Consider the following 24,464-nt stretch of genomic DNA (forward strand, 5'->3'; position numbering starts at 1 on the left):
TCTACTTAAGACACCTTTCCCCTTATCATCTTCTTCAGCTCCCTCCATCCCTTTTTCTATAAGGTAAAATAATACCACTTATACAACTCATGCATAAATGGATGACCACCAAGAATACATCTCAAGATAACGTTGTTTAATACCAACCGTTATACCGTTGTTGTCTCCAACTCAAATACCTTCAAATGTTTAAATTTATCTTGATAATTTACCATTCCGAACGGAAATTTACTCCCGCTACAGGTTCGAGCCTTTTTTGAAGAGTTTCGCCTTCGGAATCTCTCAAATTGTATTTTTCTGGAAACAGATGGATCGAAGCAATGAGACAAAACTGGCCTGGAAATATATACCTCCAAAGGGTAAACGATCTCAGGTCAGCTTCCTCCTCATACACCGGTCTTTAACAGCCGAGGACTGGCCATTTTCTTTGCCTGCTCTCAAATACTGTGTTGCAAGCAACGACCACTATATCGGTCTATCGAACAGCCGTTCGATCCGAACAGCCTGTCTATCACCAAAGCACCCGAAAATCTCTGAGAATCTCTCTTCTTCTTCTTGACCAAATTACCAAATCAAATCAGACAGTGAGATCTCTCTTATTTAGCTGAGTTCTATTTCACGCAGGAATAAAAGAAGATGAACAAGCAAATCAGCTTGCCAAACAAGCGCTAAACCAAAATATCATTTAACATCTTTCATCACCTCAAAATCTTAGACAAGCCTTTATTAAGAAAAGAGCTCTATGAAGAATTCAGTGCATGAAAGAGTTGCAAATACTTCCTTTTCCTTTCTTTACTAATCAGCTCCCGAAATCTTGATGTTCACCAGGCTTAGAACTAAATCTCTTCTGAGTAATGTGATTTACACAATTACAAATTGATCCCAAGCTGAAACTTCACGTACTGCGGAAGTTTTGACGCTAACGATAACTTCCTTCTGGAATGTCTCTCATTCCACTATGGTCGTAAGGAGCTTTTCCAATTCTTATCTCTTCAGAATACAGCATTTACTGATATAGTGAACTTGTTCTTTAATCCTCGCACAAAACTCCAAGATCGCAACACTCAAATAAGCCATCTGGGAAGAAGTTCGTTCCATGTCTTGACCCTTCCCTTTCCTCCTCTTCTTCTCAGTTGTATGAATGGTGTTTTCGACACTAGGGAACGCTGCATGCTCCATACCGCCTATACTTCCGGGTTACTGTTTCCGGTGTATTTTAAAGCCATTTGGCTCACAACGTGATCATTGTGTTTTAAGATTCCTGCAAACGTGAAATTTGATTACTTATTACCTGTGTTTACTATGCAAACAATACTTGTGTTTACAATGCTAAAGGTGCTAACACTAACGTAAGATGGTGCACAGCTTGCAACAAGAACAAACAGAAATAAACAATTGGAAAGAGGCCTAATCAAGACTGCCAAAAAAGCGATTTATTCAAAATCTAGCAACCATGTCACCTTTTTCAACAATATATCTATAAATAACAAAAACAAAGTTTCACTTCAAACTCACCAAAATTACATTAATATAGTATGAAATGCGGCAAATTTGAGCTCAGAAATTATTTAATTTACTGTTTGTGTAAGATAGGTACTCTGACCGCCACTAAGTCTGCGGCAGTCTGGTGCTATGGAAGCAAGAAGAGGGCATTTTAGGGAGGGTAGCTTCGATGAAGAGGTCTCTTTTTCTCTCGCCGAAACCAGTCCTAAAGAGGGACCCCGCACCCCTACTTAAAGTAATCATATCTCGTTACTAAAGTCACCGCCACAGTTCCAGGCGAATGTCTGGCAGAGTACTTATCTTAGACAAACAATACTTCTCTTATTGAAAACGAAATTATCCGTTTGAAAATATCGCCTCTCAGAATGAGCTGTAGTAAGCAGTTGCAAACTTTCTAACCGGAACTAGAGCAGGTATTGAGCTCGAGATTGTTATTGACGAGTATTGACGCGTGTTTTTTTTGTTTGGTCTCATTTGATTGGTAAAGAATTTATTAAAGAAATTTATTACTTTTACTCAAAAAAAATTATGATTTAAATTTTTCACATTTTTTTCATATTTTCATTGTGAATTTCAATTCATTGTGGACATAGAATAATATATTTGTATTCAATGAAAAAGTCCAGAATTTTTTTTTTTTTGAATCACATTCCTTACCTTCGACCTTTGTAACAGTTTTTTTTTATAACTGAAAATACCAATCAACAAGGGTGAAATCAAATACATTAGAAACTAACATACTTCCATCCCCACTTTTCACGCTAATGGTCAAATCATGTGAAGTGTTGCCATAGATAAAGAGTTCTGGTCTGCGTTGTCTATGGATGGGTGATCGTGTAAAGCTAAGGGTGGTGGCGCTAGTGGTAAAATTGCTCTTTCAAGACTTCCGGGTTAATGCTTCCGATATATTTTTATGCCGCAGATTGAAAAAACGCGCCATCATATTATTGCATCATATCTTTCGCATTATTTCACATGCACCGAGTTCTTTCTTTCAGCCTTTAATTTTCATTATCATATTAATATTATAATCATTAGAATATTTTCTAATTAGGCTATTTTAAAAAGACATTTTTAAAGATATTTTTGGCGACATTTTATTTAAATGCAGCCAAATAAGGGATAAAATACAAGACATGGCAAACCCTAAGAATTATTCACAATGAGATATTAACTTTCCAAAATTGTTTTTGACCTTACGACCTCTGAGAATCAATACATTTCTGAAAGCTCTTATGAATGGTATAATTATTCTTAAATTTGAACCCAAATTACAATAACAAAACTGCATAGAATATTAGACTTGTTCGCACATCGCCTCGTAGTCATAACATAAGCGGAGGGATACACCGGAAATTTTCTAAATTTCTTCCGGTTTAAGGACGCTTGTTATTGTTTACATTAGACCACCCATCCATAGCTCATTTAGATTGCCAATTCTTCAAAGCTCCAACCCGTTCTGACTTTTTACTGCATTTTCCTGTTAGCCATTTGTCCCGCAGTGGACTGATCATTAAGACACGGTTCCCAGCAGATCACCGAAGTCAAGCATCCCTAGCTGCGGTCAGTGTGCGGGTGGGATATTTCAGGGTGGGAAGCCTCAGGGATGTTTCTCAGACCGTCGCCAATAGCCCAATGTGCAGGTCTAGTGCGGCGTAAATAAACTACAACAACAACATCTGCTAGCTACTTAGCCTCAACCACAAGCTTCATTATTGGAAACACAAAGCTATAAGCTAATGCAGAGTGCTTGTCACACTTTTCTGCAATTCCTCTATCAGTCCGTCCCTGCTGCAATCTACTATTTTAAAATGTATTTTATTGCGGGAAATTTGGAAATAATAACTGTAAAAAAGAAAAGAAAAAAAAACATTGATTTTATCCCACCTTAAAATTTGATTCAATCTTGTGTGGCATTTATACATTTAATAATTTTACGAACAACAAAGTGTAAAAATTTTGGTAGTTAAATTAAAATTTTATTACTTATGACACCCTACGTTATTTTCGCTTTTTGTTAAATGTGCGTTTTGTTTGTATTAATTCACGTGATAACTATTTAAATGCGAACAAATTTTATCGAATCTTAAAAATGGAAACAAAAAAGTCGTCTTTTTGTAAATTTTATTAAATCTATCATTCCAAGGTAAAAATTACATTAAGATGACTCTTAAATTATCTAATAATAATAATTTCTAAAGTATAAAAAAAGTTAGTTCATTAGAGTCATACTTAAGTGCAAATGTCTTACATTTATGTTTGTTTGAAATGTTTTAATGTCCACAATATTTGCTGTATCCAATATCCATATTCATTATTAAAGATATTATATGTTTTATCCATTTTGTCCCTAATTCTGTCTCTGAATAATACATTTCAGGTCAAGGCTTGATTAACATAAAGAACAAATTGACTTGAACCCTTGACACTATTTTTCAGGGAAATTAAATCTATATCTTTTATGGCAAATTAAAAACTTTGTTAGCAACATTTTGTAGATTTATTAGCTTTTTTTGACAATCTAAGAAAAAATGTTATGAATTCCAATGATTTAAATAAGAGCTGACAGTGCACAAATTTAATTTAGAAAATGAAGGAAAGAGAAGAAATTCATTAACACACTGAGCCCACATTTTTCCTATTCATGCTCCATTTCAAGCTAAAAATTTTGCTAAGCTCTCTGCTAATTGGAAAAAAGCATGCATTTTAGTTATTCCTACATAAATTAAAGCTTTTCCCAATGTATTATTTCATAAAACAACATTTCTGCAAAAAATTAAGAAACTACATTGGTTGGGCAGTTTAGCACTCTATTATTGAAATAAAATTTTATTGCGTAAAAAATGAGCTTAACTGTTTTATAAATCTTAATTCCTATCTACTTATGTAAGAGTGCCAGGTAAAAAACACTTTTGCAGCAAAGACAAGGCTGTTTTTTTATTTTTTGAAATTTTTAATTTATTCATAATTCTCTAATTCCTATATGAAAACATAAACACAGGAATTGAAGTGCCCAATTTTACTCTATTGTTTATATAATAGGTTAATGCTAAAATTTGGAGCTAAATGAGTTTTGGTATCAAAAAATGAACTAAAATTTTTGTAGAACTTAATTTTTTTGTAAAAATACTTTTTAAATTAAAATGTTGCATACTTTTATGTATATATTTATCCACAGCTTTAATAAATGTTATTTCTTTCTAATTTTTTTAGTTATATTTGATCAATAAATTAACAATGGAAATACAAAGTCCAGTGAAAGAACCTATTCTTGTATATTGCCATGTACAATCTGTCACAAACAATGTTTCTGAAATATGCCTTAATGTAAAAGATAAAAATACTGTTGTATTGCATCCGGATGGAACTAAAAATGTAAAAGATGTATGTATAATTCTTTATTCTGCCTTTTTAATTCATTATTATTAAAATCATAATATATTTCAGTGCTTACTAAATATCTGACCCAGAGTGATAATTTAGAACCTCAACTTTTCCTTTTCTTCTTTGCCCAGTTGTATGCAAATGTATTATGTTTTCCCTTTCGAAAACAATTTTTGTTGGTTTTAGGTTTGATTTGTTGTTTGGTTGTTTTTAGGTTTTCAAAAATTTATTTAAAAATTTAATGTTCAGTGTAGTTTTAAGTTCCAATATAGCTTTTAATCTTAAAACTGCTTAAAAGGTTTCAAAATCAAGACATATACTTACATACTTTCTATTCATGTAACTGTCCACATGTTTATGCTGAAAACATAGCAAGTATAGCCATAGGTAAAGAATTCTGGTAAGTCCTATAATACAACTAATTTCAATAACCAATTTCAAGGAACACATAATCTATAAATGAAACAAATTTTCATTGGTATTTAATATTTAAAAAAAACTTGTTTATGTTCACTTTCCTGTTTTTTGTTTCTTGATGTATTGATAATTAGAACAAACAATGTTGTATTACTCAACATATTAGTCTCTTAATTCTTTCCCATCTCCTTACAAGTTGAGATGTCAAGGTTTGACTATATCTCTATATATATTTTTGTTTATTTGAGTGAGTTTTAAATCAAAATATTTCTGAAGCTTAAAAGTTGCTTGTTCTGTATTCCTTAAAAATCTGTTATTAGTGTTACTCGGTATCATTTTGCATTAAAAGATGCTCATAGTTTTGTTATTTGAATTGTTTTCTTCTAAAACTAAGAGTTATTCTATCTATTATGTATCTCGATCAGATTTTTTTTATTCTTCTAGATGTTTTAATTCTAATTCTGCCTCCGTAATCTCATTTTCTCTCTATAATGCTATATCATCACGTTATTTTAAAGACGAGTATAAAAAGATTTGATTTTCTTTTTCAGCTATAATTGAAAATTTTTCTTCATTTTTTCAGATAATGCTTGTTTGTTTCAGAATTAGTATCACTAAAAATAATGTAGGGGATGCAGGAAATAGTTGGTCTCATTAAAAAATTATGTGTGATTTTTTTATTTTTAAAACTTACTATTATAACTTTTTCTTGTCTTAATATTTACAAAACAGGGTACCAATTAGGCCAGAATGGACCTTCGTCAACCTTACATTCATTTCCCAGTTAGTCTTTTCTTACAAACCTACAGCTTGATTAGCCATCATAGACTGACCTCCTTTTATCATTCAATTGATTAATCTCCTATAGTGGATTAGAATTAAGTATAGTATTTAGAGCAGGGCAAGAATTATCCGTTTGGCAGTTTGCTATTAACTATCAAATATTTAAATCTGACAAGTATAATCTTTTAAAATGAAACTAGAATTCAAATTGAATTATTTATGTTTGAACAAAAATGTTGAGGTATACATTTCTCACCTATTGCTTTTTGAAGCATTGAAATTTTAAAAGCCCATTAAAAACTAAACTAAACTAAACTCAGCGGCGAAACAGCCCATAGAGGGCCAAGGCCTACTATACCCATCTCAGTTTTCTTGACCTTGGGCTCTAGGGTGCAGGAGCAGATGTTCCGATCAGGTGGTCAGACGAACGCGGAAGCCCCAGTGTTTAGTTCCCAAGCATGCTTGGTACTTATTTATCTACCCACTGAAGGGATGAAAGGCTGAGTCAACCTTGCCCGGCCTGAGGATTGAACCAGGGACCTGTGGCATGACAGCGTGAAGCACTACCGCTCAGCCACCGGGCGTCCTTAAAAGCCCATTATTTTTGGTTTAATATTAACATCATTGAAATAAATGTTTCGATTTTTACGTTTCTGCATTCTTTTACAGTTTTGGTTACTAAAAAGTTCTTCATAATGTTTTAAAAATAGTTTATATTTTTCTTGAATGTTAAATAGTAGCGAGCACAACTTTTAATCTGGCAAGTATCTTTATGACTTGTATCTTTCTAGGAACATTATTTTTTCTCTCAGGTGTTTGATTCAAAGACCACTCAAAAAACATTATTTGATCACATTGCTCTGCCTATGATAAAAGACTTACTGCGAGGAAGAAATGGTAAGATATTAATTATAATTATTTATACATCGTTGTTACTCAATAGTTTGTGCTAAATATTTTTAGATACAAACATTTTGTTAGATTCATGTTACTCAAATTGCTTGTTTTATATCTTGAAAGTTTTTTGTGAATGTTACATCAGTTAAATGTTTGACCAGGGCTATCAATGAACTTGAACTAGCTACTATATTTGCAACTTTTTAATTATGTCTTGAATTTTTTAAAATTTTAATATTCAGATATAAAAAAAAAGATATGAGAATTGAGCTGTATGGATATTTTTTTCTTGCTTGTCCATGTTTTCATCAATGGTGTTGTTAAAATATATAATTTTTAATGATGTTAAAAAATCTGAATTTTATGAACTATATGAAAATATGTAGCCTTAACTGTGAATAGCTTTTAAAAAACAAATAGGATTTACTATAAAATCTGTGGAAAATTGAGTACACATGATTACAAATTGAAAAGTTACTAGTCAAAAGTATGATTTGAGATTTGTGCATCTTCAAGATATTGTTTAAAAATTGGGATTTTAAAAACCATGTGAAAGTTTGTCACAATAACCGTTAAAAAATTGAACTGAAAACCATATGAATTTACAAGGAAGTCATGTGTTGAGCATATTAAGAAAGAAATTATTGAAATTTGCAATGCAAAATTTGTTTGCTGTAATATTGTATTTAAAATATTGAGTATTCAAACACAACTAGGAAATCCTTAGCTCATAACTGTCGACAAAATGATTGAAAAGCCACATAGATTCGCGAGGAAATTGGCACCGATCAGGCACACTAGGAAAAATTGCTATTCAGATGAGGGACTCAAAATTTACCTGCCGTGGTAATATTATAGTAGAACTGTTAGAATTTTAGGAACCACTTGGAAATCCATTGTTATAATAAGGTATAAAAGGTTTTTAAAAAACTACAGATTCTAAGCAGGTTTGTGCACACAGTTTTGATTGAGTAGGTCAGAAAACTTAGTTATTCAGATATGCAACTCAATATTAACCTGTCACGTATTAAAAATATCAGGATTTTAAAAACTGTGAAAGTCTGTAGCTACAACTAGAAAAATAGTGGTTGAAAAACCACATGGATTTATGCACTTAGTTTTTTTTTATGTCATTATAATTGATTCAAATATATTTCAGCAATATAATAATATCAAAGATTTGGTATTTTTACCACGGTAACTGTGTAATTTTTATCTAAGGCTCATTTGTTTAAAATTTTCCTTTAAAATCTTCTGATTTTCATAGTTGTCCTGATATTTCTAATAAAAATATTTTTTCCTGATTTTTTAGTTTTTTGTCCTGATTTTTGTGTGTTCAGGACATTCCATTTTCTAAGAATACCAATGGGGAATTTCAATAAATACATTTGAGGATATGAAGGATTTGAATCAACACCTATTTATTTTTTAATTAATTTGAGTTGAAATTACAAAATTAGATATTTCCAATTTAGGGGCAATCTACTAATTAAATTTCTGGTTCAGGCATTTAGCCTTACCCATACAATTCATTGTTTCAACCTTTTGGGGAATTGAGTCATTCTGTGAAAAAGAAAGCAAATTAACAGTTTTACATTACCAAGTTTTGATATTGAAGAATTCTGTGGTTGTATGATAATTTATTATTTTAAGAAAATGTAACAAATCTTGTTGAGTAATTTTAAAAATGATCAATTCTAGCAATCATTAATACAATAATTATATTATTGAATTTATAAATGGTAATTGAGGAATCATCTACTGAAATTACTTATGTACAAAAATCTTAAATGACATAGTCTGTGTGTTTTCATTTTTAAATTATTGAATCCTGTTTTAAAATTATTTGATTAGAAAAATTGTGAAGTCAGTTGAAAATTTTAATTCTATATTATTATGGGGGAACATTAAGTATTTGATGCTGTTTTTTTTTAATACTATAATAATTTTTTAGTATTGATTTGAAACTTAGAATTGGTTCTGTATTGATAAAATTTTACTGGAAATTTTTAAAAATTCCTAATTTAAACAAAGTGATTCTGAAATAAAAAATAATATATTTTATTATTCTTTAATGAAAATTGCTTTTATTGATAAATGTAGAGCAAATTACACTTTTTTCTTTTAAATTTTTTTTGTTATTAAAAGTAATTTGGTTAATGCATATTGTTCCTGAAGAAGGTCAGGAATTTTTAAAAAAAAGTTGTTCTGATTTTTTATTTGGCCCACTTTTAAGCCTGAATGCTTCAGATCCAGTGGATCAAATGGAACTTCATACCATGCTATAATAAATGCTATACAAAATTGATTCATACCATGCTATACAAATTTGAATAAAAAAAAAAATGAAAAAAGAAAAAAATATGTTTTCTACTTTGTCTGAAATTTTTTTGGCTGCTAAATATTCTTCAAGTTCTAGAGACCCTGTGTAAGATTGTCATTTCTAACATTGACATCAATGATAATCATTGTAATCAGTGTTATCTACTATTTAAATTTTTTTCTTTTTGCACTTGTTATTTTCATCAACAAAGTTGTTATATTACACTTCTATGTTATCTTGTTGTGTAACTACCTCTATAAATATTAAATACCAATTAGGTTAGGTAGGTATTAGGTATTGGAGGTACCTTTTAATAGATGAAGGTTGACATATTAAGTAATTATAGCTCCTCAATGTTGACATTGATGGCTGGTCCACATTAAACTGTTGATTTGCTTAAAAATAAACCGCTCAAAGAAGAAAAAAATCCGGTGAAGTAAATAAAGTCTCCCGATCAATAAACAATATTGAATAAAAAAAAGTAATGAGCGAAATGCTATAAACAAAAATTAAGAAGAAAAAAAATGAGTGAATGTTATTAAAAAAATGAAAATATAATGAGCAAAATTTATTTAAATCAGCATGAATCAACTAGTGATATTCGTTCATCGAATTCTATCGCAGATAAAATTCTGGAAAGGGAGTAATGTAGCGTAACTACAATTATAAATATTGAAGACCAATTCACTAGTATATAAGACATGTTGACTTGATTCCATCTTGAGGTACCTTTTGATAGATGAAGATTGACGTAGTCGATAATTAATTCCCTTAAATTTTATTTATTAAGTTTTTGTTATTTTCCTACTTCCTTTTATAACATATATTATTTAGATACATTAGGTTTTTTTCCCTTGTCATCCTATAAATGAAATATAATGCATTTTTATTTTCCTGAAATTTATGAGATTAATATATAGATTAAAAAGAATTATATAGAGTACTAAAAAAAGCATTTGCCTTTAATTGTGTTTTAGATTTATTTTTATGTCATTTACTTTTATTTAGGTGTTTTGTTTATGCATGGAGTTTTGTTCAGTAACGAAATATTAGTTCGATGTATTGAAGTGATATTTAACAGCATAAGGAATTTACAAACTCCTGATTGTGTGAGTACTTGGCTGTTTATATGTATATTTTATAATTTAATATAATTGTTAAATATATTTTGAAATTGAAATTTTAGGTTGGTGAACCAAATCAAATAAGAAATTACAAATTGTATCCTTCTTTGCATATCTCAAATGGCTATTCAAATGAAATTGACTACATACAAGAAATTGAATCTAGAAAGTACTAAGCAAATTCTCATTTTCTCTCTTTTTTTTCTTCCTTTTTCTTGTTTATGTTTTCTAAATTACTTAATGTTAACACTACACTTTAGAAATTTTGTTTTAGAACCCATGTATTTAAAGTTTTTACAATCTACACTCTTTAGTATGTATCTTCCACTGTAAGGATTGCTACATAAAATTTGCTATTCCAGACATGCTGTGTTTTTTTATTTTTTTTATTTAAGATTATTATTACCACTAAACTTTTCATTTCAATATATTGACTGAAATTTAATTTTTTTTAATTCTTTGGAAAATCACTTCAAAAATTTCAAACTATATTAAATACCATAATAAACATTTCTACTTAAATGCTTTCATCTAAAATAGGTAATTTTATTTAGCAAAAAGCTTATAAAGAAGTTATTTGAACCACAGTTTCTTTCAATGTTACTTATAAAATAAAATATAAAACGTAACACAGCCACATAGGTCTTTATCTATGATGGTTATGATTTATGGTCAAAAAGTTAATGAAATAAATATTACACCAATGATAATCAGAAGTGTATATTGCTACATTAGCAGAAATCCACATGAAATCCAGTGTGCGCTTATTACACTAAAAGAATACATTTAGAATAATTGTACATTTCTTTCACATTTTTTGTCAAAATTAATTTAGTTCTGTTATTTTTTAAGTAAATATTTGTGATATTTTTGAGCAATTTTAATCAAACAACTTTACATTTTAATGCCCCTCTCCATTGATATATTGAATGTTGACTGTATAGCTTTTGTCTTAAGTTTTCACTTCATATTAAAAAGGAATCTAAGTAAAAAATCCAACCTGCATTTTTATAAAAAAGAAAAAAAATTGTTGAGGGGTAGAAAATTCATGTATACTGCACATATCACTAACAGTTTTGGATTAAATTAAAATTAAAATGTGAAATACCTGCTTTGAATTTCCATTAATAAGTTCTCATATTAAATAGGAAAAGTGGCCAATCTATATGTGGTATGCAGATTCAAGATTCTACTACAGTTCAAGCTTGCAAACATAAGAATTATTCCGTTTTAGTCAGTAATGTGGATATTTATAAGAATTATATTTATGATCTTCTGGAAAATTCTCCGAATAGTCAGAAACTCTCAAAGTATATATTTTTTTCTTATAGTTTAAGCAATTTTATATTTTTTTATAATTTTTTATAATTTCAGTACAATGTACAACATTGTTGTTGAGCTTGATTATTTATGTTTACAATATTTCAATTTTTTCTCTTTTAAACTTGATATTTAACTGTTATACTGCATGTAGTCAAATGAAGATAAAGCAGCATAACCTTAAAATATACACAAGATAAATTATATTTTAAAGTAACAAATTTCTGATAAATTTGCTAACTTGTTATAAAATATATGGATTACATTAAGTAATGGACACAAATTTCCTTCTCCTGAGATTAGAAATGTTTATTTCATGTCTGTCTTCTTTGCAAAAGCGTACAGCTTATCACTTTTTTTAAAAAATTCTGTACAGCTTTTCTGATGATGATAAATTTACACATAAGTAGTAGAATATTTTGCTCAAACAATTTTTTTTACTTATTTTTTAAAATATTTCTAGTCTTAATACTTTGATCTATAGTACCAGAAGGTTGTAGAGGGTAGAAATTTAAAATTCCATTCCTTATCTAGCTTTATGGAGTTATTTTTTTTGCTACGATATGAAAAAAAATTACAATAATTGGTATCTCTATGAAAATATTAGTTTTTAACAATTATATTACTTGCATAATTTTCAAATTTAAATTTTCACATACTAGGACTCAATCTTAATCATTTCAGAGCTATTAAATAATCAAATTAATTAGAGCAGATGTAATTTTAGGTTGCCTACAAAATCAGTCATAAAAATGTATCTTCTTTCTACATACCCTTTTTTTCAGTAGTTTTGGATTCTAGATTCTTGACTACCAAAATATGGGTTGTACAAATCTGTAAAATATGGTTCCAGTAGTTAAAGAGGATAAGTTTGATCTCCTTAATGTTAATTTTCCTTTTTGGTACTTTTCCTAACTCAAAGATGTTGTATTTTTAAATTTTTTATTCATCAAGAGCTATATGACCAATTCCCTATAAATTTAATATTTTGTCACTTAAAATTATAAAGATTAAATATGTGTAAAGATTTAAATAAATTACAGTTCAAAGATTTTTCAACTATTGTTAAATAACGCATAATTGTAAAAAAAATTTTTTTAAGGGAGATTTCCTGAAAAAGTATCCTGAGATATGAAGAAATACACAAAAAAGGAAATTAATGTTGAGGGAATTAAGCTTTTCATTACTGTCCTACCTTAACTATTAGAACCATATAATTTTCAGATTGCAGTATCACCTTTTCTCTGAGGGTCAAGATCTCAAATCTGTCAAAAAAATATGTATATTCAGAGAAAATATGCTTTTCTGTCTGATTTAATAATTAAAATATCTTCTTCACTTATTAACTAGCATGATTAAGGTTAGATCTTTGAACCTAGTATGCCAAAAATCAATCTTAGATTAAAAGTTATTCAAGCATTTTTTTTTTTTTTTTTTTGTGCACTGTGGTTACCTACAAAAAACATTACGACCTATGAATTCACATCGAATGTACTAGTTAAGAAATGTTTATTTTATAAAATGTAACAAGTTATGGTGCATGGTTTATTTCTAATTTTAATTCATTTTCAAGATTAGTGCTATTTTTTTTTACTTGAAAGTTGTTAAGCTAGTTTTAAAAGCTATTTTGTTCCTCTTTTATTGATTTCAAGTGTATTCTTTGTAGGACATTGCAAGAGGATCATACTGGTCATATTTATGTGTCTGGGGCTATTGAAAAACAAGTAATAACTGCAGAAGAAGCTTTGAGAGAATTTGAAAAGGGACAAATTAATCGAAAAAATCTTCTCAAAAATTTGAAGACTGAATCTAGTTGCTATAGCCAAACTGTTTTTGTTATTAAGGTTCTTCACACTCGTTTAAATACCGGAGCTGATAAAGTATCACAGGTTAATTTTTTCTTTTTAATTGTTATTCATCACAGCATTAAAGTTATTATTAATTATTTATTATTTCTTTTTTGTTGAATTGAATTACATAGAGCACTAGCAGTTACGAAAAATGTCTTTGATTTAGAAATGACATAATTATCAATTATTCCTACATTTTAATTTAACTTATATTGCTGGTAAATAAATATTTTGCTTTTTCATTTTGTGTAAATAAATACTTTTTTGTTTTTAAAATAGATAAAAATATTGTTGGTAAATTTTTTAAAAAATGCACTTTAAATTTTTTTTTATTTCAAGAAAAAACCAACCAAGAAAACAAACACTCAAATATTTGTTTAAACTGAACATTTTTTTTAAAATTTTGAGTTAGTAAAAAGTTAACTCACCAGAGGCTATTTCGAAAATTGCAAACATTTAGCTGCAAGTTTTTTAATTACTTGTAGAGAATTAAATGATGTTGCTTGTCACACATTGTTGCCAATTTACTGATGGTACTTTTTATGATAATTTTATTGTACATCTATGTCCATTATACATATATACATTGTACATATTCCATTTTATGATAATTTCAGAGAACAGCTTTTGCTTGTTCCAAAACGGGTATATTTCTCTAAATTATTTCAAGCAACCTATATTTGCTCATCATCATTCATGCTGTCCCAAATCTTGTCTAACCAGGATCCCATCAAGGGGCTTGTCATCCATCCTTTAGTGGAGCAGATAATTCGAATATTTGAATGAATTCTTAAATCCTGGCATACATGGTGCAGCCTGGATTCACACCCAGATTGGACCATGTTTATCAGATCAGTTCTTTAAGCATAATAAAAGTGGGAAATTTATGGCCAGTTGCCGTCGCTTCTAATGTCACAATTAATCACTTCTTGCATTCTTTGTTAGAAATCCTTATTGTATCATTTTCTACCATATCATTGGTTTCAAACTGTGCCATCATTTGGTCCATGTTTGCAATATTAAGATTTGTGTAGTTATTTTTTACACACAGCTTAAAGAAATCCATTTACAGCATCAACAAAGTTGGAATGCAGTTTCTTGCTTTTATTTGTACCTTTTCTCCTGAGATGTTAAATCTTTTCCACCAGTTACAGAGAAGAAGCCTTGAAATCATTGAATATGAGAAATTGAAATTTACAGTGCTTCTTCTAGCATCCAATTTGAAACTGCAAACTGTTTTCACTTTCTTTTTCTAAAAATTTATACTGTGTATCATTCAATTTTATCAATAGCGGTTTCCAGCTGCTCATCAATTAATTTGATTTTTTACATCTATGGTTATTGGTCAATAATACTTTTTTATTGATCTTATCTTTGATGCTTTTTCTGTCGATTTTAAAATGTCTTAAAGTTTGAACTTGTAAGAATTTATTTTTTACATCTTGGATCAAATAATTGGTATCGGTATAGACTGCAAAGAGATTTCAAACAGACTGATTTTCATATTGCTATGAACATGTGCAGGTTTAAAGATGCCTCATTCCATTTATATTTTTCTTCTTCATTCAGGTCAATTCAAAGAAGAAAAAAAAAATTAAATTCTCAAACCGCTTCCTAACTCTGAAATATTTCATGCTTAATGACCAACACTCTTACTGACCATTTTCAATTGATCTGAATTGAGACATGTGGCCTCACAAGAGGAATGAAAACAAGCTTTTCGCTACAATTCAACTAGCATGCTTTGAACATTAGAAAATGTTTAAGAAAGTTAAACAGCTAGTGATGTCAGCAGATATACTTTGAGGAGTCTGTCAGTCAGGATTAAACCACAGACGTACACGTGGTTTAATCTTGATCTTGATGCAGCCTCTGTAGAAAAAAAAATTTGAATATGCACTAGGAGCTACTGAAAATTTTTATCTTATTTTCTCACTATCCTTTTTTATCCCCCACGAATGAGGAGAAGCACTTGACGGAGTTGGGATATTAAAAGGTTGTTGTTCGATGTAGGTTTATTCAGTTTTGATCGTTGGTCGATGTGGGAGGTTGAGAGGGGCTTATTCAGTTTTGATTGCTGGTCAATATTTGTATGAAACTATGGATGGAATTATAGTTTTATAGTGGAATTATAGTTTTTTTTAAGGAATACCTAAAAATAATATAAATTTTTTTAGGTATTTCTAAATTTTTTTAGGAATACCTAAAAATATTTTCTTCTGACCTTTTACCAATTGTTTTATTACTTGCATGTTATTAAATGATTTTACATATCATAGGAATAATTCACGAATTACACAATTCATATTAATTTCTTATTTTTAATGTTGATTTTGTTATGATTGTTTTATTTTTTATTTGTAGTACCCCATTTTAATCGCAGTGATTTTTTAATTCTAGGAGAAAAGAAAATTTAGTCAACTATGTATTGTCTATCTTGATAGAGACAAGGATGTTCCACAAAATAGAATTTCACATCAAAATTTTCAGAATAATGGTAATGCTTTACAATTTTATTATTTGCATTTATTTTTAGATTTTTATTGTGTTTATACATTCTTATGAATTTGAGTTTTCATATATTATTCACTGGAAAATAATTTAAAGCTTTCAGTGTTTCATAGCTATAATAATTTACCCTCTAAGATTTTTTTTGACCCCAATTCCTGGTTATCTGCATGACTGACTAGTGTCTCCCTATTCTACAAAATATGTGCATAGTAGAAAATATCCTTTCAAACTTTAATTAAAACTCAATTTATACTGCAATTTTCATTTTAAGTTTCCGTTTATTAATATTATTTTAGAACTGTTTAGATTCTTTAGAACTATATAAACTTTATGTAAATTGCTAGATAATTAATTTTTTATTTTGTAGGGCATGCCTATAAAGCTGTATCTGCTTTACAAAAGTGTTTTGAAGCTTATCGAGAATCATTGAGTAGTAGCATGATAAAGGTAACTAAGATATCTTTTTATAATTTTGTTTTTTGTATTTTTGAACATATTCATCATGTAACTGTCATATTATTTGTAGGTGATCCCTTACAATGATTCCAAATTGACGCAGCTTTTTCAGTCTCATTTTAAGGGAGATGGAAAAATAAGAATGCTCATCTTTGTTAGTCCTGTTGTGGAGAATTATATAAGCACTTTAGTGAGTTACTTATAGCTTTAATAAACTTTTTTACCACAAACTAAAGCCTTGGGAGAAATTGGGCTTCAAACCCAAGTACAAGAAATCAAATAGAATTTTTTTCAAAAAGTAATTTCAGGTCAGCTGTTCAATGATGGTTATAAAATGAAATACAAATGCAGATTTATGAAAAGAATATATTTGAAGATCTGAAAGATTTTAAATTTTGATCCATCTTTTTTGTTTTAATTCATAATTTTTGTTGAAATTAGAATAATTTCAATTTAGAGACCGTCTGCAAATTACATTGTGCAGGCATATAGCCCAACCCACAAGATTCATTGTTTCAACCTTTTGGGGAGTTCAGTCATTTTATGGAAAGGAAGCTTTATTATCAATTTTACATTATCAAATTTTTTAATGATGAATTCATAGATCTTATGTTTAGATGTTTACAGCAAATTAAGTAAAAAGTTTTGTCAGATGGAGTTTTGTAGTGTAACAATTACTGATTTGCCTCTGTCATGTGATTTAAAAATATAGTTCTATTCAGCATTACAGTCATCATAGAATTTTCGATTTATGAATTGAGGGATTACCCACTAAAACTATTTTTATACAAAAATGTTAGTTACATTCACCGTGTTTTCATTTCAAGTGCTTTCATTCATTGAAACCTTACTTTAAAATTATTTCATGCAGAAAATTTGGAGCTCAGTAACAAATTTGAATTACATATTAGTATGAGGGAATATTAACTAATTGATTCTGCTAATATAAAACTTTTATCTAATTGATAATATAAAACTTTTCTATATATTGATTTGAAACTATCATAAGTTGTTCAGTAGTGATAACATTATGCTGGAAACTGTTAAAACTTTCTATTTTAAACAAAGCCTGAAATTAAAATAAGTATTTTGTTATTCTTCAGCAGTTTGTAGGACGGTAATAAAAACCACTTAAAATTACGGTTCAAAGTTTCTTATAAAATTGAAAAAATTAATAATAATAATTAAAATTATTAAGTTGTTTTTCTGTTATTTTTTCTCCCGTAAATATCCATAATACCCTTTTACTATTGATAAAAATCTTTGCTTAATTAGATTTTTGAAATTTAAATGAAATTTAATCTGAGTTTGCTGTATGATTTAAAGAATTACTGCATCAAAAATTTTATAAATCAATATTATTATTATTCTATAAGAAATAATTTGAGTTGACAAATTATTTTTATTCAATGGATTAATCAAATAAAATTTTAAATGTATATTTAAAAATTGTAGGAAGCTATGAATTTCGCTGAAAGAAATCAAGATAAATCTTCTGTGTCCTTTTCTTCAGCTGTTCTTTCTGTAGGATCTAAATTCAGTAGCCAAATTCATACGTCTAGAAGGGAATATGAACATAAATGGAAATACTTAAGTAATTGTCTTTTTCTATTTAAAAAAAAAAATCTTGCTTGTTTATTTCAAAAATTAGATAAAAATATGAAATTTTGTATTGTTTTAATAAAAAGTGATGGTAATATAAATTTTATTTTTTTATAATTTTTTTTTAAAAATTCAAAAACACATTCTAATAATTTTATAATTTTAAGTAATATTTTAATAGCTGTAAATATTTTAGCTCTATTGTTTGAAAATTATTTTTCTTGTATGTGAGCAATTTTTTTCATTAACATATACAAATTAATTAATATTTTCGTCTCAAAAATATTTTGTAGAGATGTATCTGTGTCTAATAAATCTCTGTACTAAATGTGATAATATAAACATACTGATTTATTCATACGTTTATGGAAAAAATCTTCTATAACAAATTATTTTTGATTGTACTACATAGGTTTAGAATAACCCTAAAATTTTATAAATTAACTAAAAATAATAATAAAATTAAGGAAAAACACTGAAAAATATTAAGAGCAATTTGATTAAATTGCAGTTTGATCTTTACAGTTTACTATATTTTGGAATTGTAAAAACATTTATTTAAATGTTTATTTTCAGCACATGTTTCTGGAGAACTGACACCAGCTATTAATATCTCTTCTAGTTCTGTGAGTATTGCAGTAGCTAATTAAATTATTATATTTACTCTTTTTATCGTGTTACAACAATTGTGTATAAATCTAAGAATTTAAAACAATTTATTTTGATGTATAAGCAGTATACCATTAAAATGTATTGTGTAAAAGGTAATAATTTGTAACTAAACTTTCATGATGATAAGGAATATTAGATAATTAATGAGTCATAAACTGTATTTTGAATCATTTTAAAGTTTCCAGTTTCATCTAAATAAATTTACGCTATGTACGGGAAATATTTTTATCTGTTAGTTTAATGCTTACTGGACCTGTAAATTTTCTATTATTTGTTAAAATTTTTCTGAATAATTTTATAAACTATTTTTATAGAGTATTTTTAATACCTATTTATTAACAAAATTATCCCTATAGTATAGTATAATTACCCCTATTAGTACTTAAAAATAAATTTAAATAAGTTTTTAAAGCAATAAAACAAAATTTACTTTTTTAAAGCAAGACGCATATTTGGCTTGTGCTGAACAAAGAAATGAAATACTGTATATGAAAAATTAAAAGCTCTTTTTAGGTCAAAAGTTCCATTTTTAAACTCAGCTTAAGAAGTTCATTCAGCTATGGCACCTTCTTTATAAACAGCACAAATTTCACAAGCAGCTTTTGTGACTTTAGAACCTCTACGAGAAACAAACAATAAGAATTCTGAATTTAAAGTTTGATGTGCAATAATTAAACTTGCAAAAGTTTAAAAAATTAACAAGTAAAAAGTTTTGATTTTAAAAAAGTAATAAGTAAAAAGTACAAGTAGAAAACAAGTAAGGATTTTAAGGTACATTTGGAGGAAACGAAAAATTCAAAATGACCTTAAATTTCATTAAAAATGTAAAAAACAAAACAATTATGATTTAAAATGCATTAAATTTTAATTAAAAAAATATAAAACTTTAAAATGCATGAAAAAGTTACAAATTCATTGAAATTGTAAATGTGGAAAATTTACAAACCAGTTAGCATTCAATGTTAGCACATAAAAAGGAGTTTTATTAATTTAAAACTACCAAATCTTTAAGAAATGTTTTTTTTTTTTGGAATTTGTAGATAAAAATTTTAAAACTTAAACTTTATTTATTTTAATTTTAAAGTGCTTGTATTGGTAATATATATAAAAAAAGTGCAATGAAGTAATGGTTTGTGACTTCTGTTTTAGTTAACACTCATTAGGACTTGTTTTGTCATAACTGCCCCTTCTTAACTTAAGCAAAACTTAAAATTTAATTTGTTTTTTATATTTTAATTTAATAAATATTTCATGAAACTTATTGCTATTTTTGCTTATTTAGTTTAAAAAAATTTTTTGCAGAAAATTTTAATGGAAGATGAATTAAAACTGAATGATCTGGAAGAATCCCTCACAACCAAGATGTCGAAACACAGAAACTTGGCTCAAAAACTAATGGATTTGCGTAAATATTTTTTTTTGTTATAGTCATAATTTTACATTTTCAGTTTTGAAATTTTTTAGTATTAGTGTGATTTAATTTAATGCATTTAGCTATAACTTTATTTGACTTTTTCATAATTCAGTAAAAATAGCTTCATTTCTAAATTTTTTTCTAAAATAATTATTTTCATTATGTAACTTTAAAATGGTTACCTACAGTAATTAAAATGTTATATGATTTCATATATGAGTAGTCTGGATTTCTAATTATTTTATGAACTTAAAAAATGTGAACTATCTTCTCTGGGAGAAAAATTGAAAAAAAAATGTTCTTGTTAAATGTAATTGAAACTCATTATATTAGCATGCTAAATGCTTGCCCTCTTTCCTAATTACAACTGTCACATTTAAAAATGTATTAAAAGTAATTAAATTTTGATAGAGCACCAACCACAGTTAAAGAGTTACTAGTACAAAAGTTAAGTTTCTTTTTAATAAAATATAGTTTTTATTATTTGAAAATACTATTTATATTATTCAGTCTTTTTATTATTTAAATATCAGCTAATGAATATCAGTTACTATGAATAATATTGAAAAGTTTTCATGTTATTTTTATTATATTTATAATATATTTAAACTTTCTTGGAGGAATATTAGTATTCCAATTAATTTTTAATTATTTGTATAATTAAAGTCGTATTGATAAATAAATGAGTCTTATTTATTGCAAAACAATGCAGATGCAAAATATTTTAATCAAAATTCTTAAAAATTATCTTATTATTTTCTGTAAAATATTACTTTTTTCATGTTTAAAATGCAAAACTTAAGCTAAAGGCTAAAATAAAGCAATATACTTACTTCATTATTTAGCTAAGATTTCCCTATTTTATATCTTACGTATGAATTATTTTTATGCAACTTGTAAGTTTTATGAAATGTAGAAATAAACAGTAGGCTTTTTCTTCTTTTTTTTGATACCATAATTCAAATATACATATTTATTGCATACACTATCATGCATTTCAAACTGCTAGGGGGAAATAATTATAGAGTCAGCTGCCTTGATGAAAGTTGCATTTATTAGTTTTATAAACTGAAAATATGGGATAAAATCGGTTAAACTGTTTACAGTTTGGGCATATCGACATAAACACATAGTTGAAAGATTGACATACTGCTTCTGCTTATCACATTATTCTTAAAATTTATGATATGTTGAATCAAAGAGGAAGGAGGAATTAAAGATGCATCATGGATGGTTATGTTTACTTTTAATTTTTGAGGTGGTAATGGACAATTTGAGATGGAAAAAGAATGGTAATTGGTAAAAAGCTGAGATATCATTTGCAGAGTTTGTAAAATAATATTAGACATTGCTTAGTAAGTGCCTTCAAAGTAAAAAGTTAGCTATCTGAGCATTTAAAATGCTGTAAATTTCTTTTTGCTAAAATAATGCACAAAATATCTAACTGGAAATTAAACACTCACTAGGAAAATAAATTAAATTTTTCATATATCTGTTAATGCATATTATTGTATGTTAATTTAAGGATAATTTTTATTATGCTAGTATGGAAGGAGGAGCACCACCCATAAATTTCTAAAAATCATTTTTTTTGTTGCGTTTTTTGAAAATTGTGGAATTAAAAACAGTGCATTTAAATGGGCCTCTGAAATTCCAATTTTTATTCAAGACCTAACACAGAGACCATCTTCTCTTCAATAGCACAACAGTCCTTTTTGCTGGCTCAACCATGTACTCTTTTCAGCACTTTTTTTTATCTACAGCTACATCTCTCCAATTTTTATTTTTTTCCCTCAATTTTTTCCTGCCATTTACTTGGTTGTTTCTAGTTCAGGATAATTCAAAAAGATTGTAGTGGGATAGTCTTCCGAGCTTTTCTGAATATGGTTCAATTTTACGTTTTCTATCTTGCTTTCTTTCAATACAAAGGACCAAAACAAAAGAATAGTATTATACTTATTGCCAAATTTTGAAAGCTTCTAGTGTTTTAAATTAATACAAATAGTTAAGTTGGTTAAAAAGTTTATTTTAATGTAAACTGAGATTTTAGTAAAGGGCAACCATGCACATCTGAGATGTCCCAAAATAATTAAGTTTTTCATTTTAATTCTTGTAGTAATTATAAATTACACAATTTTACTGTAGCAAAGATTTTTTTCACTATCTCTATTTATTTAAAAAATTTTATAAGCATCAAATAGGGTTTTTCACAAATATCATTTTGTATTATTAAACAAAATTTATTTTTTAAAAATTGCACCAATTTTTTAAAAATGGCGTATTTGGGGAGCATACCTTAATAAAGTATAATTAATTTCACAGTTTTATTTCCTCATATTATCAAATTATATTGTGGTGATGATTATTGTAGGATATAATCATTTATTGTTAAATTTTGTTTTAGGATACGGAATGAAATTTGCGAAAACCTTATAATTTGAAACTTTCTTTCAAAATTATAAAATTTACAAAATTTTAAAATTTACAATTATTAAAAACTTTTTAAATATTCAATAAAGAAAAAGAAAATGAAGGAAATAAAAATGAAAATATGACCACTGAAGCCGACGTCTTCAGGGGGTACCGGCCCCGGTAGCCATAAAAACGAAACCATTTCTAATTGAGGGAGAAGCAAATGCTTAAATTAACTCCCTCAGTACCCCGATGGTTTTGCATAGAAGTCCAGGAAAAAAACATGCAATATAAATAACAAATTAAGGAAGGGAACTCAAACAAAATCATCAGAAAAATAAAAACTCACATATTCACAGGTCAGACATCAATTTCTCAAGCAAGCCGAATGAAAAGAAAAAACTAAAACCTAAAGAAAACAACGCCCTCTATTACAATGCGCAAATGAAGAAAAAAAAGTGAAAAATGTCAAGAGAAAGAAATACGTAATAAATTAATAGAATGCTTAACTGGGGCTGCTCAGTTAAGACTTGAATTGCGCCCTGTTAAAAGAAAAATCAATTTTTATCTTCAATCATTTTTTTAATTAAAAAATTAACATTACAAAAATTAAAAGGAAAATCATTATTACTCAAATTATTCACAGCTTCCTGAAAACTTTCAATATTATTGCAAATACTTTTGATTCTAACCAATTGTGAAAAAACTAAATTTTTAAATATTTTATTACACAAATTAGTATTAAAGTTGCAGAGAAAAATAACTTTAAATTTAAAAGCTTTTCTTTTATCAAAGACACCAATTTTAATAAAGCTGTTAACAATATCAATTTTAAAATCTAAATATTCAACATTAAAACAATCCTCATTAGTTTTCTTCAAGACCAAATCTCCAGGATAAATACTATAAATAAAATTATAATTATCACAATTAAACAAAATCAAATCATCAATATATCTAAAAGCATTAAATTCATTATGCTCAAGAAATTTAGCTTAAAAAAAATGCAAAAAAATATTGGCAAAAGCCTCAGAAAAGGAATTACCTTGTGGCATTCCAATAATTTGTTTATAATAATCTAAACCATTAAAAAGAACATTCTCAAAAAGATTAAACCTACATAAATCCAACCAATTAAACTTATCAATTTTCTCCTTAAATAAATACCTATCATAAATTCCTTCACAAATCTCAATAATCTTTCCATGTGGTATACTGGTATACAAATTTTCGAAATCAAAAGTATTAATGCTGGAAATATCATTATTATTAATATAATCCAAAACTTCAACATTACTGTTTATAACAATATTTTTCTCTTTTTTAATTTTAAGCAAAATAATTTTTAAAAAACTAAAGAACCTTTTACTAATATCAGAATTATAACTATTAGTACCACACGCTATAAACCTAAATTTAATCGGATTTTTATGAAATTTAACAATTGGAAATAAATGTGGAAATGTAATCCTGTTTAACTTAAATTTTAATTTTTTACTAAATGCAATAATTCTCTTTTCAATAACTTTTTTATCTTCTTTTAATTTTAAATAAGTATTATTTGCATTATATTCTCCAATAATCAATTTTTAAAAAAAATATTTACACATAATACAGAAATTATTTGAAGCTTTATCTACAACAGTAACAATACATTTATCCTTAAGATTTTTAATTTTCCTAGATAAATCATAATCTATATAAGTACCTTTAGGAAATGAACTAAAACAGCTATTAAATAAATTAAATTTAACCCCTTCAATAATTTTAGCTTTCCACTCAGAAAAACCCTCAAC

The 24,464-nt window shown here is 27.5% G+C and overlaps 1 protein-coding gene across 5 annotated transcripts in view; it reads left to right on the plus strand.

Moving 5' to 3' along the window:
- Positions 1-3,258: 3,258 nt before the first annotated feature.
- LOC107439113 (kinesin-like protein KIF23) overlaps positions 3,259-24,464 on the plus strand; it is a 50,951-nt gene continuing 29,745 nt past the window's right edge. For 3 of the 5 annotated variants that reach the window (XM_087150349.1, XM_087150348.1, XM_087150346.1), the window contains exons 1-13: positions 3,259-3,649; positions 4,717-4,887; positions 6,879-6,984; positions 10,316-10,416; positions 10,494-10,600; positions 11,580-11,741; positions 13,418-13,640; positions 16,002-16,098; positions 16,480-16,559; positions 16,639-16,758; positions 18,024-18,162; positions 18,747-18,796; positions 20,145-20,247. In XM_087150349.1, coding sequence (XP_087006475.1) covers positions 4,741-4,887; positions 6,879-6,984; positions 10,316-10,416; positions 10,494-10,600; positions 11,580-11,741; positions 13,418-13,640; positions 16,002-16,098; positions 16,480-16,559; positions 16,639-16,758; positions 18,024-18,162; positions 18,747-18,796; positions 20,145-20,247 — 1,435 coding nt within the window. In that variant the 5' untranslated portion in view covers positions 3,259-3,649; positions 4,717-4,740. Of the gene's footprint in view, positions 3,650-4,716; positions 4,888-6,878; positions 6,985-10,315; positions 10,417-10,493; positions 10,601-11,579; positions 11,742-13,417; positions 13,641-16,001; positions 16,099-16,479; positions 16,560-16,638; positions 16,759-18,023; positions 18,163-18,746; positions 18,797-20,144; positions 20,248-24,464 lie in introns of those variants that run through there. The other 2 variants (XM_087150347.1, XM_087150350.1) reach the window with 2 other exon arrangements.

Source organism: Parasteatoda tepidariorum, chromosome 8, assembly GCF_982258835.1.
Source record: "Parasteatoda tepidariorum strain Cologne lab strain chromosome 8, Ptep-v5.0, whole genome shotgun sequence".
Lineage (NCBI taxonomy): Eukaryota > Metazoa > Arthropoda > Arachnida > Araneae > Theridiidae > Parasteatoda > Parasteatoda tepidariorum.